General features: G+C 43.8%; 1 protein-coding gene across 2 annotated transcripts in view; it reads right to left on the bottom strand.

The window, feature by feature from the left end:
* LOC139763018 (ras-related protein Rap-2b-like) overlaps positions 1–15,626 on the bottom strand; it is a 37,191-nt gene extending 21,565 nt beyond the window's left edge. The window contains exon 1 of one of the 2 annotated variants that reach the window (XR_011716011.1): positions 15,318–15,626. Coding sequence is in view for 1 of the 2 variants with exons in the window: in XM_071688554.1 (XP_071544655.1) it covers positions 15,318–15,459 (142 nt within the window). In the remaining variant the exon portion in view is untranslated. The remainder of the gene's footprint in view (positions 1–15,317) is intronic. The other variant, XM_071688554.1, reaches the window with a different exon arrangement.
* Positions 15,627–16,038: the final 412 nt, after the last annotated feature.

Here is a 16,038-nt window from a genome sequence, read left to right as displayed (position 1 = left end):
AGTTTTTTAATTAATCAATTTTTGTATATTATTCAATTTTTTATAATCATTTTTTATATTAATCAATTTTTTAATGTTAATAAATTTTTCTATATTAATCAATTTTTTTTATAATAATCAATTTTTTATATTAATCAATTTTTTATATTAATCATTTTTTATATTAATCATTTTTATATTAATCATTTCTTTATATCAATCAATTTTTATATTAAATCAATTTATTTATATTAATTAATTTTTATATTAATCAATTCCTTTTTATATTAATAAATTTTTTTATATCAATCAATTTTTTTATATCAATTAATTTTTGATATTAATCAATTTTTTTTATATATTAATCATATTTAACAGATAAATTCTATGACATTTGGAATTAGTCATAATTGAAATTTTACTTTTTTAATCGGCTTTACAGATTCAAATGTAATTCATTTATTGATGTTCTTTACATATTTATTTAAATTTGTTATTTTGAGCGTTGATATGTGACAAGGACAACACTTGTGTATTGATTGATGTATTATACAGCTTGTTGTATTGGAAGGAAATGATAATAATGATAATGATAATGATGATAATAATAATAATAATAATAATGATAATAATGATAATAATAATAATTAACATTATCATTATTATCATAATGATGATGGTGATAATAATAGTAATAATAATGAAAAATGATTATTTTTATAATGATGATAATGATAATAATAATGATAATAATAATAATAATAATAATAATAATAATAATAATAATAATAGTAATAATTATTATTATTATTATTATTATTATTATTATTATTATTATTATTATTATTATTATTATTATCTTAGTGATGATAATGATTTTATTATTATTATTATCATTATTATTGTTATTATTATTATATTATTATTATTATAATTATTATTATTATTATAATTATTATTATTATTATTATTATTATTATTATTATTATTATTATTATTATTATCATTTATTATCAATATTCATTATAGTGATGATAATGATTTAATTATCATTATCATTATAGTGATGATAATTCAATTATCATTTATTAGACCCCGTTCTTTATGGAGTGTGTGTGTGCGTTTATTTTTGTTTGTTTTTTTCTTCCCTCTAGCCACAACTTGGCCCAACGTGAACGTAATGAGAAACTTCAAGAGCAAAAAAAAATTTTTTTATTTCCAAATTTTTTCAATTTTTCGACAATGGGGTTTGGAATTGCCAGCGAGTTTATTGGCTAGCGAGACTCTGACGTAGGGTACACGTCACTCATTTATCGCCGGCTGATTGGTGGCTTACCCCAAAGGAATCTCGTGTGTTTATTTGCAACGTGAGTGGTCGTAGGTGCCGGTGACGTCAGGAGCTTACCTGGTTGTGAATGGTGGTTTTTTGACGGGGGTGTTGAGACGCCGCGTTATTGATCATGTCGTTTATATTGCTCGTGTCGCGTTTACGACTGATGACGTCACGTGTGCTTGCGTGTGGATGGCCGGAGTGAAGGCCGACGTCATGAATATTTCCCCCCGCCCCCCCGCCATTGATTGGTTGTCTCGACCGATGTCGCCACGGCTCTGATGATGTCATCGATCTCCCCTCACCTGTGTCAACTTACCCGGGCTTTAAATGGCCTCGAAATGGCCTATTATCACGTAGAGCGAAGTGAAACGAAGATGAAATGGGTCATTCCAAATGAAGAGGGATAACAAGGGCTTGAGATATGGCGCCGTCGGCCGCGGGGGAAGGTGGAATGATGAAAGAATAAATGAATTATTTCCGGATCTTTCTGACGCCAAGGAAAAATGGGCGTTTCCAATTTTTCTCGGGTGATCAATGGCTGTGAGTCGGGGATCTCCGTGCGATGAAGGTTGGGACATGGGAACTGCTGTGAGTCACTTAGGGGGGAACTTTTGAGTCAGTCAGAGGCTCTGTTGAGTCAGTCAAGGGGACTGTGAGTCAGTCAGAGAGACTGTGAGTCAGTCAAGGGGACTGTGAGTCACTCGGGGGAACTTTTGAGTCAGTCAGAGGCTCTGTTGAGTCAGTCAAGGGGACTGTGAGTCAGTCAAGGGGACTGTGAGTCAGTCAAGGGGACTGTGAGTCAGTCAAGGAGACTGTGAGTCATTCAAGGGGACTGTGAGTCAGTCAAGGGGACTGTGAGTCAGTCAAGGGGACTGTGAGTCTGTCAAGGGGACTGTGAGTCAGTGAAGGGGACTGTGAGTCAGTGAAGGGGACTGTGAGTCAGTCAAGGGGACTGTGAGTCAGTCAAGGGGACTGTGAGTCACTCGGCGGAACTTTTGAGTCAGTCAGAGGCTCTGTTGAGTCAGTCAAGGGGACTGTGAGTCAGTCAAGGGGACTGTGAGTCAGTCAAGGGGACTGTGAGTCTGTCAAGGGGACTGTGAGTCAGTGAAGGGGACTGTGAGTCAGTCAAGGGGACTGTGAGTCAGTCAAGGGGACTGTGAGTCAGTCAAGGGGACGTGAGTAGTCAAGGGATGGAGTCAGTCAAGGAGACTGTGAGTCTGTCAAGGGGACTGTGAGTCAGTGAAGGGGACTGTGAGTCAGTGAAGGGGACTGTGAGTCAGTCAAGGGGACTGTGAGTCAGTCAAGGAGACTGTGAGTCAGTCAAGGGGACTGTGAGTCAGTGAAGGGGACTGTGAGTCAGTGAAGGAGACTGTGAGTCAGTCAAGGGGACTGTGAGTCAGTCAAGGGGACTGTGAGTCAGTCAAGGGGACTGTGAGTCAGTCAAGGGGACTGTGAGTCAGTCAAGGGGACTGTGAGTCAGTGAAGGGGACTGTGAGTCAGTCAAGGGGACTGTGAGTCTGTCAAGGGGACTGTGAGTCAGTCAAGGGGACTGTGAGTCAGTCAAGGGGACTGTGAGTCAGTCAAGGGGACTGTGAGTCAGTCAAGGGGACTGTGAGTCAGTCAAGGGGACTGTGAGTCACTCAAGGAGACTGTGAGTCTGTCAAGGGGACTGTGAGTCAGTCAAGGGGACTGTGAGTCAGTCAAGGAGGCTGTGAGTCAGTTAGAAGCTCTGTTGAGTCAGTCAAGGAGGCTGTGAGTCAGTTAGAAGCTCTGTTGAGTCAGTCAAGGAGACTGTGAGTCAGTCAAGGGGACTGTGAGTCAGTCAAGGGGACTGTAAGTCAGTCAAGGAGACTCTGAGTCAGTCAAGGAGACTGTGAGTCAGTCAGAGGTACTATTGAGTCAGTCAAGGAGACTGTGAGTCAGTTAGAGGCTCTGTTGAGTCAGTCAAGGAGACTGTGAGTCAGTCAAGGAGACTGTGAGTCAGTCAGAGGCTCTGTTGAGTCAGTCAAGGAGACTGTGAGTCAGTCAAGGAGACTGTGAGTCAGTCAGAGGCTCTGTTGAGTCAGTCAAGGAGACTGTGAGTCAGTCAAGGAGACTGTGAGTCAGTCAAGGAGACTGTGAGTCAGTCAGAGGCTCTGTTGAGTCAGTCAAGGAGACTGTGAGTCAGTCAGAGGTACTATTGAGTCAGTCAAGGAGACTGTGAGTCAGGCAGAGGCTCTGTTGAGTCAGTCAAGGAGACTGTGAGTCAGTCAAGGAGACTGTGAGTCAATTAGAGGCTCTTTTAAGTCAGTCAAGGAAGCTGTGAGTCAGTCAAGAAGACTGTGAGTCAGTCAGAGAGACTATGAATCAGTCAAGGAGACTGTGAGCCAGTCAAGGAGACTGTGAGCCAGTCAAGGAGACTGTGAGTCGGTCAGACTCATAAGTCAGTCGGGGGTGACTCATGAGTCAGTCAGGGGTGTGAGTCATGAGTCAGGTATGTGGGGGGGGGGGGACGTCTTTGGCATGGTGAACACACACTGAGCGTGGGAGGAGGAGGGAGCTGGTGTATTGACCTGGCAGTACTGACCGACGGGAGGGAGAGAGGAGAGATGGGGGTGGTATGGGATTTTAGAGGAGAGAGAGAGAGAGAGTGAGGAGGGTGTGTGTGTGTGTGTGTATGTGTGTGTGTGTATGTGTGTGTGGATGCATGTGTCTCATGGTGCTGCTATAGGAGAGAGAGAGAGAGAGGAGAGAGAGAGAGAGAGAGAGAGAGAGAGAGAGAGAGAGAGAGGAGAGAGAGAGACGTGTGTGTGTGTGTGTGTGTGTGTGTGTGTATGTGTGTGTGGATGCATGTGTCTCATGGTGCTGCTATAGGGAGGAGAGAGAGAGAGAGAGAGAGAGAGAGAGATGAGATGAGAGAGAGAGAGAGAGGAGGGGGGTATTGTGAAGACAGATGAGAGAGAGAGAGAGAGAGAGAGAGAGAGAGAGAGAATGTGAGGTGTGTGTGTGTGTGTGTGTGTGTGTGTGTGTGTGTGGTTTCATAAGTCTCATGGTGCTGCTATAGGAGAGAGAGAGAGAGAGAGAGAGAGAGAGAGAGAGAGAGAGAGAGAGAGAGAGAGAGAGAGAGTGTGTGTGTGTGTGTGTGTATGTGTGTGTGGATGCATGTGTCTCATGGTGCTGCTATAGGAGAGAGAGAGAGAGAGAGAGAGAGAGAGAGAGAGAGAGAGAGAGAGAGAGAGAGAGAGAGAGAGAGAGTGTGTGTGTGTGTGTGTGTGTGTGTGTGTGTCCCCGGGACAGCGTTGCAAACGACGAGGCGACGCCACCAAGTGTTACAATATTCATCAACTCATCGACAAAACCAAGCACCTTTACGCTAAATTTAGCCACCCTGATGCCGCTATATACATGTCCGGCGCTAAACACCTGCTAAACATTGGCAGTAGATGTAGATATTGTGGGAATATTGGCAGTAGATGTAGATATTGTGGGAATATTGGCGGTAGATGTAGATATTGTGGGAATATTGGCAGTAGATGTAGATATTGTGGGAATATTGGCAGTAGATGTAGATATTGTGGGAATATTGGCAGTAGATGTAGATATTGTGCGAATGTAAGTAGAATATGTAGGTGTTGGCACTCCTGCTGCCTAAGGAAGCATTGCTGGATTCTCATTGGTCGCCTGTGCTCCGTTCTCATTGGTCGAAAAGTAGTTGAAGGGTAGTTGATGGGAATGGTGAAATTGACCAATTAAGCAATATACATACATATACATTTCAACGTATACATACATATACATATACAGACATATAGATATATACACATGCACATTTCCATATTTGCTGTCTTCATCCATTCCCGTCGCCACCCCGCCACACATGAAATAACGACCCCCTCCCTCCCCTAGCATGTGCGCGAGGTAGCGCTAGGAAAAGACAACAAAGGCCACATTCGCTCACACTCAGTCTCTAGCTGTCATGTCATAATGCACCGAAACCACAGCTCCCTTTCCACATCCAGGCCCCACACAACTTTCCATGGTTTACCCCAGACGCTTCACATGCCCTGGTTCAATCCATTGACAGCACGTCGACCCCGGTATACCACATCGTTCTAATTCACTCTATTCCTTGCATGCCTTTCACCCTCCTGCATGTTCATGGTTCAATCCATTGACAGCACGTCGATCCCGGTATACCACATCGTTCCAATTGACTCTATTCCTTGCACGCCTTGCACCCTCCTGCATGTATATGTATATAAAACGTGGCCAGTAACTTAGAACTGAACAAGTGAACAACTTGAAGTTCTTGAAGGAGAACACACACAAAAAAAGGATCAGTTCTTCACAACGAGAGAATGGGCGATGAAGAACATCTTAGAGAACAGAACAGAACGGTTAGATGAGAGAGAGAGAGAGAGAGAGAGAGAAGAGAGAGGAGAGAGAGAGAGAAGAAAGAAGAAGAAGAGGAAGGAGAGAGAGAAGAGAGGAGATGGAGAGAGAGAGAGAGCGAGAGAGAGAGAGAGAGAGAGAAGAAGGAGGAGGTGGGAGGAGGAGGAGGAGGAGGAGGGAGGAGAGAGAGAGAGAGAGAGAGGAGATGAAGAGAGGTGAGAGAACGAGTGAGAGAGGAGAGGAAAATTTGAGAGATGAGAGAGAGAAGAGAGAAAATATGCAAACCAGGCTCCGAAACCTCCCTCATTTAAACTCCCACGTCAAATCTCTCTCTCTCTCTCTCTCTCTCTCTCTCTCTCTCTCTCTCTCTCTCTCTCTCTCTTCTCTCTCCAATCTCCCTCGCACTTTGGAAATAATTTGAACAGGAAATTCTCTTGTACCAGAGGAGCGGCGTCTCATCTCCCCCCCCCCCAAAAAAAAAAAAAAAGAAATAAAATAAAACCACGTAAAAAAAAATTAATAACCCCAGACCCTGGCAGCTTAGGGAGTGGGTGAACCACTTCAAACACTTCCAAACTCCAACACCAATGATATGTTCCACCCCCTCCCTTTTTATTTTTAATAATCTCTCTCAAATTTATTTTGTGTGGTGAATGTGGTCCATATTGAATATTTACTTGTTTATGACTTTGGTTGAAGATTTACGCCTATAGTTTGGGAGTTTAAGTCTATAGCGTTCCAAAAATATTGAGCGTACTTGAAAATTTTTTCCACGGAAGTTTGAAGATGATGCCCTAAAGTGGTGTTTGGAATCAGACTTGGGTTGAATACTTTGGCACTTTGTGTAGCTGCCTCATCGAAGTCCAAAGTTTTTAGTCTAAAATAAGAAAATTATTTTTTTTCCTCATAGAGTTATTGATTTTTATCTCAAAATGTTCGTTCACCCGGTCTCCCGTTTTCTTTAGACGAAACATGAAGATGATTCTCGCCATATATATTATATATATATATATATTTTTTTTTTTTTTTTTTTTTTTTTTTTTTATACTTTGTCGCTGTCTCCCGCGTTTTGCGAGGTAGCGCAAGGAAACAGACGAAAGAAATGGCCCAACCCCCCCCCCCATACACATGTACATACACATGTCCACACACGTGTATACATACCTACACAGCTTTCCATGGTCCACCCCAGACGCCTCACATGCCTTGATTCACTCCACTGACAGCACGTCAACCCCTGTATACCACATCGCTCCCAAATTTACTCTATTCCTTGCCCTCCTTACACCTCCTGCATGTTCAGGCCCCCATCACACAAAATCTTTTTCACTCCATCTTTCCACCTCCAATTTGGTCTCCCTCTTCTCCTCGTTCCTCCACCTCCGACACATATATCCTCTTGGTCAATCTTTCCTCACTCATTCTCTCCATGTGCCCAAACCATTTCAAACACCCTCTTCTGCTCTCTCAACCACGCTCTTTTTATTTCCACACATCTCTCTTACCCTTACGTTACTTACTCGATCAAACCACCTCACACCACACATTGTCCCCAAACATCTCATTTCCAGCACATCCATCCTCCTGCGCACAACTCTATCCATAGCCCACGCCTCGCAACCATACAACATTGTTGGAAACCACTATTCCTTCAAACATACCCATTTTTGCTTTCGAGATAATGTTCTCGACTTCCACAATTTTTCAAGGCTCCAAAATTTTCGCCCCCTCCCCACCCCATGATCCACTTCCGCTTCCATGGTTCCATCCGCTGCCAGATCCACTCCCAGATATCTAAAACACTTCACTTCCTCAGTTTTTCTCCATTCAAAACTTACCTCCCAATTGACTTGACCCTCAACCCTACTGTACCTAATAACCTTGCTCTTATTCACATTTTACTCTTAACTTTCTTCTTCCCCACACTTTACCAAACTCAGTCACCAGCTTCTGCAGTTTCTCACATGAATCAGCCACCAGCGCTGTATCATCAGCGAACAACACTGATCACTTCCCAGGCTCTCTCATCCCCAACAGACTTCATACTTGCCCCTCTTTCCAGGACTCTTGCATTCACCTCCCTAACAACCCCATCCATAAACAAATTAAAACAACCATGGAGACATCACACACCCCTGCCGCAAACCTACATTCACTGAGAAAACCCAAACACTTTCCTCTCTTCCTACACGTACACATGCCTTACATCCTCGATAAAAACTTTTCACTGCTTCTAACAATTGCCTCCCCACACCATATATTCTTAATTTCCTTCCACAGAGCATCTCTATCAACTCTATCATATGCCTTCTCCAGATCCATAAATGCTACATACAAATCATTTGCTTTTCTAAGTATTTCTCACATACATTCTTCAAAGCAAACACCTGATCCACACATCCTCTACCACTTCTGAAACCACACTGCTCTTCCCAATCTGATGCTCTGTACATGCCTTCACCCTCTCAATCAATACCCTCCCATATAATTTACAGGAATACTCAACAAACTTATACCTCTGTAATTTGAGCACTCACTCTTATCCCCTTTGCCTTTGTACAATGGCACTATGCAGGCATTCCGCCAATCCTCAGGCACTCACCATGAGTCATACATACATTAAATAACCTTACCAACCAGTCAAAAATACAGTCACCCCCTTTTTTAATAAATTCCACTGCAATACCATCCAAACTGCTGCCTTCCCGGCTTTCATCTTCCGCAAAGCTTTTACTACCTCTTCTCTGTTTACCAAATCATTTTCCCTAACCTCTCACTTTGCACACCACCTCGACCAAAACACCTATATCTGCCACTCTGTCATCAGACACATTCAACAAACCTTCAAAATACTCATTCCATCTCCTTCTCACATCACCACTACTTGTTATCACCTCCCCATTTACGCCCTTCACTGAAGTTCCCATTTGCTCCTTGTCTTACGACCCTTATATATATATATATATATATATATATAATATATATATATATTATATATATATATATATATTATCATTATTATATACATAATCGCTGTCTCCCGCGTTAGCGAGGTAGCGCAAGGAAACAGACGAAAGAATGGCCCAACCCACCCACATACACATGTATATACATTCACGTCCGCACACGCACATATACATACCTATACATTTCAACATACATATACATACACAGACATATATACCCATGTACATATTCATACTTGCTGCCTTCATCCATTCCGTCGCCACCCCGTCACACACACAAACACACACACACACACACACATAAATATATATATATATATATATATATTATAATATATTATATATTATATATATATATTATATATATATAAAGAGATAGATAGATAGATAGAGAGAGAGATAGAGATAGAGAGAGATAGATAGATAGATAGATAGATAGAGATAGAGAGAGAGAGAGAGAGAGAGAGAGAGAGAGATCATAAGACCTAGAATTTAAGTTTAGGTTCACTGGGAGACTGCCAATTCCCATGAAAGGAGACGGGTTCGAATCCTATTCCCGTTCCTCACCAAATCCTGATGCGTTTGCCAAAATATGCAGTTTATATATGTAAATCCGGACGACCAAGACGAATTTAGATGATTATATAAACTGATGACGTAGAGAGAGAGAGAGAGAGAGAGAGAGAGAGAGAGAGAGAGAGAGAGAGAGAGAGAGAGAGAGAGTCTCCCCCCTCGATAGACGATAGAATGGAGACTCGATAGACGATAGATTGGAGACTCGATAGACGATAGATTGGAGACTCGATAGACGATAGAATGGAGACTCAATAGACGATAGAATGGAGACTCAATAGACGATAGATTGGAGACTCAGTAGACGATAGAATTGGGACTCAATAGACGATAGATTGGAGACTCAGTAGACGATAGATTGGAGACTCAATAGACGATAGAATGAAGACTCAATAGACGATAGATTGGAGACTCAGTAGACGATAGAATGGAGACTCAATAGACGATAGAATGGAGACTCGATAGACGATAGAATGGAGACTCGATAGACGATAGAATGGAGACTCAATAGATGATAGAATGGAGACTCAGTAGACGATAGATTGGAGACTCGATAGACGATAGAATGGAGACTCGATAGACGATAGAATGGAGACTCAGTAGACGATAGAATGGAGACTCGATAGACGATAGATTGGAGACTCAATAGACGATAGAATGGAAACGCAATAGACGATAGAATGGAGACTCTGGGTAACTGATAACAAAGAAAATGGGGTGTGTAAGAGAGAAAATGGGGTGTGTAAGAGAGAAAATGGGGTGTGTAAGAGAGAAGATGGGGTGTGTTAGAGAGAAAATGGGGTGTGTGAGAGAGAAGATGGAGTGTGTAAGAGAGAAAATGGGGTGTGTAAGAGAGAAAATGGGGTGTGTAAGACAGAAAATGGGGTGTATAAGAGAGAAAATGGGGTGTGTAAGAGAGAAAATGGAGTGTGTAAGAGAGAACATGGGGTGTGTGAGAGAAAATGGGGTGTGGGAGAGAAAACGGAGTGTGTAAGAGAGAAAATGGAGTGTGTAAGAGAGAAAATGGGGTGTGTAAGAGAGAAAATGGGGTGTGTAAGAGAGGTATGGGGGTTTTCACTCATTTTTGGGGGAAAAATGTTTAATGGTAAAATATTATTATTATTATTATTATTATTATTATTATTATTATTATTATTATTATTATTATTATTATAATAATAATTGGTGTTTCTCGCGTCAGCGAGGTAGCGCCAGGAAACAGACGAGGAATGGCCCATCCAATCATAGACACATATATATGTACATAAACACCCATACATGCACATATTCATACATATACATACATAGACATATACATATATACACATGTATACACTCATACTTGCTGCCTTCATCCATTCCCGTCGCCACCCCGCCACACAGGGAATAGTCCTCCCCCTCCCCCCGCATGTGCGCGAGGTAGCGCTAGGAAAAGACAACAAAGGCCACCACATTTGTTCACACTCAGTCTCTAGCTGTCATGTATAATGCACCGAAACCACAGTCCCTTTCCACATCCAGGCCCCACAGAATTTTCCATGGTTTACCCCAGACGCTTCACATGCCCTGGTTCAATCCATTGACAGCACGTCGACCCCGGTATACCACATCGTTCCAATTCACTCTATTCCTTGCACGCCTTTCACCCTCCTGTAAGTTCAAGACCCGATCGCACAAAATCTTTTTCACTCCATCTTTCCACCTCCAATTTGGTCCCCCACTTCTCCTCGTTCCCTCCACCTCTGACACATATATCCTCTTGGTCAATCTTTCCTCACTCATTCTCTCCATGTGCCCAAACCATTTCAAAACACCCTCTTCTGCTCTCTCAACCACGCTCTTTTTATTTCCACACATCTCTCTTACCCTTACGTTACTTACTCGATCAAACCACCTCACACCACACATTGTCCTCAAACATCTCATTTCCAGCACATCCATCCTCCTGCGCACAACTCTATCCATAGCCCACGCCTCGCAACCATACAACATTGTTGGAACCACTATTCCTTCAAACATACCCATTTTTGCTTTCCGAGATAACGTTCTCGCCTTCCACACATTCTTTAACGCTCCCAGAAACTTCGCCCCCTCCCCCACCCTATGACTCACTTCCGCTTCCATGTTTCCATCCGCTGACAGATCCACTCCCAGATATCTAAAACACTTTACTTACTCCAATCTTTCTCCATTCAAACTTACTTCCCAATTGACTTGACCCTCAACCCTACTGTAACTAATAACCTTGCTCTTATTCACATTTACTCTTAACTTTCTTCTTTCACACACTTTACCAAACTCAGTCACCAGCTTCTGCAGTTTCTCACATGAATCAGCCACCAACGCTGTATCATCAGCGAACAACAACTGACTCACTTCCCCAAGCTCTCTCATCCCCAACAGACTGCATACTTGCCCCTCTCTCTCCAAAACTCTTGCATTCACCTCCCTAACCACCCCATCCATAAACAGATTAAACCACCATGGAGACATCACACACCCCTGCTGCAAACCGACAGAGGTCAATGTATTTTGACCCCCTTATTAAGTCACTCATATGACGACTGACTGTAAGTGTTCATGGTAATATGACCTCTGACCCTGTAAGGTGTCATGATGAAATAGTGACCTTTGACCGCCATAAGAGGCCATTGGTGTGACCTTTGACCCGCTAAGAGGTCACGTTGGTGTGACCTGTGACTCAGAAGAGGTCACGTTTGTGTGACCTTTGACCTCAGGTCACGATAGTGTGACCTTTGACCCCAGGTCACGTAAGCATGACCTTTGACCTCAGGTCACGTAAGCATGACCTTTGACCCCAGGTCACCTTAGCATGACCTTTGACCTCAGGTCACGTTAGCATGACCTTTGACCCCAGGTCACGTTAGTGTGACCTTTGACCTCAGGTCACCTCAGCATGACCTTTGACCCTAAGTCATGTTCTTATGACCTTTAACTGTATAAAAAGCCATTACTCATATAATGATTTTACTTGTATTATGTAAATATGGGGAAATACAGTGAGAAATGATGTGTATTATGTAATTTCTCTGTATTTCTTTCTTTAGGGCAAATGTTAGATAGTAATTAGTATGTCTTAATTGCCAAGAGTCATTTTAGGTCTTTGGGGAACTGTAAACACCGTAATTACTCTCAAACTGGTTACCAAACTTAAGTAAAGAAAATGGGGTTAAGGTCTTATCCCTGTACTGTTCAAGTAGACACAGATGGTTAATGACACACAGACAGATGTGAAGGAAAGGCTGCTTAAGTTGAATATCATATGGGTCGACAGGAAATTGACCATGTGTATCCAATATGTTAGATATCCACGCGAGAGTGGGCTCTGCAGATCTTCTGCATTTGGAATGCCAGAAAGCTTTTGACCCTTGGCCGCACAGTAGGATGGAAGAGAAACTGGATCTCAAGTTGTGAATAAGGAAGAAATATTCTGTATTTGGACTGCCAGAAAGCATTTGACCCTTGACCGCACATTAGATTGGAAGAAAAACTGGGTCTGGAGGCAGGAATAAGAAAGAGATCTTCTGTATTTGGATTACGAGACAGCATTTGACCCTTGACCGCACAGTAGGATGGAAGAGAAACTAGATCTTAAGGCAGGAATATGGAAGAGATCTTCTGTATTTGGACTGTCAGAAAGCATTTGACCCTTGACCGCACATTAGATTGGAAGGGAAACTAGGTCTTAAGGCAGGAATATGGAAGAGATCTTCTGTATTTGGACTGTCAGAAAGCATTTGATCCTTGACCGCACATTAGATTGGAAGAAAAACTGGGTCTGGAGGCAGGAATAAGAAAGAGATCTTCTGTATTTGGACTACGAGACAGCATTTGACCCTTGACCGCACAGTAGAATGGAAGAGAAACTAGATCTTAAGTCGTGAATAAGGAAGAGATCTTCTGTATTTGGACTGCCAGAAAGCATTTGACCCTTGGCCGCACAGTAGGACGGAAGGGAAACTGGATCTCAAGTTGTGAATAAGGAAGAGATATTCTGTATTTGGACTGCCAGAAAGCATTTGACCCTTGACCGCACATTAGATTGGAAGAAAAACTGGGTCTGGAGGCAGGAGTAAGGAAGAGATCTTCTGTATTTGGACTGTGAGAAAGCATTTGACCCTTGACCGCACATTAGATTGGAAGGAAAACTGGGTCTTAACACAGGAATATGGAAGAGATTCCTCCAATGGATTATTATCTTTATGAAAAGGGAACAAAGGACGTATGTAAAGTGGAACCTCTTTCGCAAATTGGTTTTGAGTTTCGCAATTGGCGTACTGCAGGGGTTCGAACCCTGACAGAAGGAGTGAACTCATACCTAAATATGTTTGCAGATGATGCCGATGTCATGAATAGAAATAAGGAATGAACCAGGATTGGAATCTTTATGTATGTGTGTGAGGGAGAGAGGGAGCTGGGAGTTGACATGAACCCTTATCTATCGCCTGAGTTCCATTCTGATAGATATGAGAATAGACTTTCAAGTATATAGACAAAGGGAAGATATTGAGCCAACATGCTGTCCATATCCTCCATATGTCCAAAGCTCATAGAGCTAATAGAGAAGGTCCAGAGGAGGGCAACAAAGATTGGAATGACTAGGATAGAGGCTCTTAAAAATGACCGGCCATAGAAAACGGAGGAGTAAGTGGTGACATTCACATCTTTCAAGGTTTTCCACCAATCAGAGGAGACAGAGAACTGTATATATATATATATATATATATATATATATATATATATATATATATATATATATATATATGTGTGTGTGTGTGTGTGTGTGTGTTGTGTGTGTGTATGTATATATATTCCTATGAGTCCACGGGGAAAATGAAACACGAAACGTTCCCAAGTGCACTTTCGTGTCATAATCACATCATCAGGGGAGACACAAGAGAGAAATAGAACATTCAGTTGATATACATCGAACTTTGGATGATTACAGTGTGAAATAGACATCATACAGGTATTATAAATGTCGTATGATTTCAGAGAAAGTACAAGAGATGGGGGCCCCACCAGTGTAGAACTCCCTTCCCGTACAGTACAAGAGATGGGGCCCCCACCAGTGTAGAACTCCCTCCCCGTACAGTACAAGAGATGGGGCCCCCACCAGTGTACAACCCCCTTCCCCCGTACAGTACAAGAGATGGGGGCCCCACCAGTGTACAACCCCCTCCCCGTACAGTACAAGAGATGGGGCCCCCACCAGTGTACAACCCCCTTCCCCGTACAGTACAAGAGATGGGGGGCCCCCACCAGTGTACAACCCCCTTCCCCCGTACAGTACAAGAGATGGGGGCCCCCACCAGTGTACATCCCCTTCCCCCGTACAGTACAAGAGATGGGGGGCCCCAACCAGTGTACAACCCCCCTTCCCCGTACAGTACAAGAGATGGGGGGCCCCCAACCAGTGTACAACCCCCTTCCCCCGTACAGTACAAGAGATGGGGGGCCCCACCAGTGTACAACCCCCTTCCCCGTACAGTACAAGAGATGGGGGGCCCCACCAGTGTACAACCCCCTTCCCCGTACAGTACAAGAGATGGGGGCCCCCACCAGTGTACAACCCCCTTCCCCGTACAGTACAAGAGATGGGGGGCCCCCAACCATTTTACAACCCCCTTCCCCGTAACCCCCACCCCCGTACAGTACGAGATGGGGCCCCAACCAGTGTACAAACCCCCTTCCCCGTACAGTACAAGAGATGGGGGCCCCAACCAGTGTACAAACCCCCTTCCCCGTACAGTACAAGAGATGGGGGGGCCCCAACCAGTGTACAAACCCCCTTCCCCGTACAGTACAAGAGATGGGGGGGCCCCACCAGTGTACAAACCCCCTTCCCCGTACAGTACAAGAGATGGGGGGGGGCCCCAACCACTGTACATCCCCTTCCCCCGTACAGTAAGTACACAAAACCCCTTAACCTAACAGTGTACAATCCCTTTACCCGTACAGTCATTACAGAAAACCCATTAACTACCCACAACTACTAACCCCACACCCCCCCCCACACAAACTACCCAACGATCGTTGGGGGTGTCGAACAAGGAGGGGGCCAATTAACTCACTGGGCAGCTGTAGTGTATGACTGTAGCAATCTTCCACCGTAGGCTTGTACGTAGGCGAGAAGAAGCCTTGGAGAAACTGGAGTACCAAAGATGTCTTGCCCACACCGCCCGCGCCCAAGATGACTAACTTGTTCTCCTTCATATTTTCCAAACACACGCACTTCTTCTTCCTCACCCCCTGACACCCCCTATTGCAGCTGGCTTGGATGAGTGTCCCCCCAAGTCTTTTCTCCCCCTGACACCCCCTATTGCAGCTGGCTTGGATGAGTGTCCACCACCCCCTGACACCCCCTATTGCAGCTGGCTTGGATGAGTGTCGTCCCCAGTCTTTTCACCCCCTGACACCCCCTATGCAGCTGGCGTGGATGAGTGTCCTCCCAAGTCTTTTCACCCCCTGACACCCCCTATTGCAGCTGGCTTGGATGAGTGTCTCCCCCTCAAGTCTTTTCGCCCCCTGACACCCCCTATTGCAGCTGGCTTGGATGAGTGTCCACCACCCCCTGACACCCCTTATTGCAGCTGGCTTGGATGAGTGTCCTCCCCAGTCTTTTCACCCCCTGACACCCCCTATGCAGCTGGCTTGGATGAGTGTCCCAAGTCTTTTCGCCCCCTGACACCCCCTATTGCAGCTGGCTTGGATGAGTGTCCACCACCCCCTGACACCCCCTATGCAGCTGGCTTGTATGAGTGTCTCCCCCTCAAGTCTTTTCTCCCCCTGACA

This window comes from Panulirus ornatus, chromosome 45 (genome assembly GCF_036320965.1).
Source record: "Panulirus ornatus isolate Po-2019 chromosome 45, ASM3632096v1, whole genome shotgun sequence".
Classification (NCBI taxonomy): Eukaryota; Metazoa; Arthropoda; class Malacostraca; order Decapoda; family Palinuridae; genus Panulirus; species Panulirus ornatus.
This window is presented reverse-complemented; position numbering and strand designations above follow the sequence as displayed.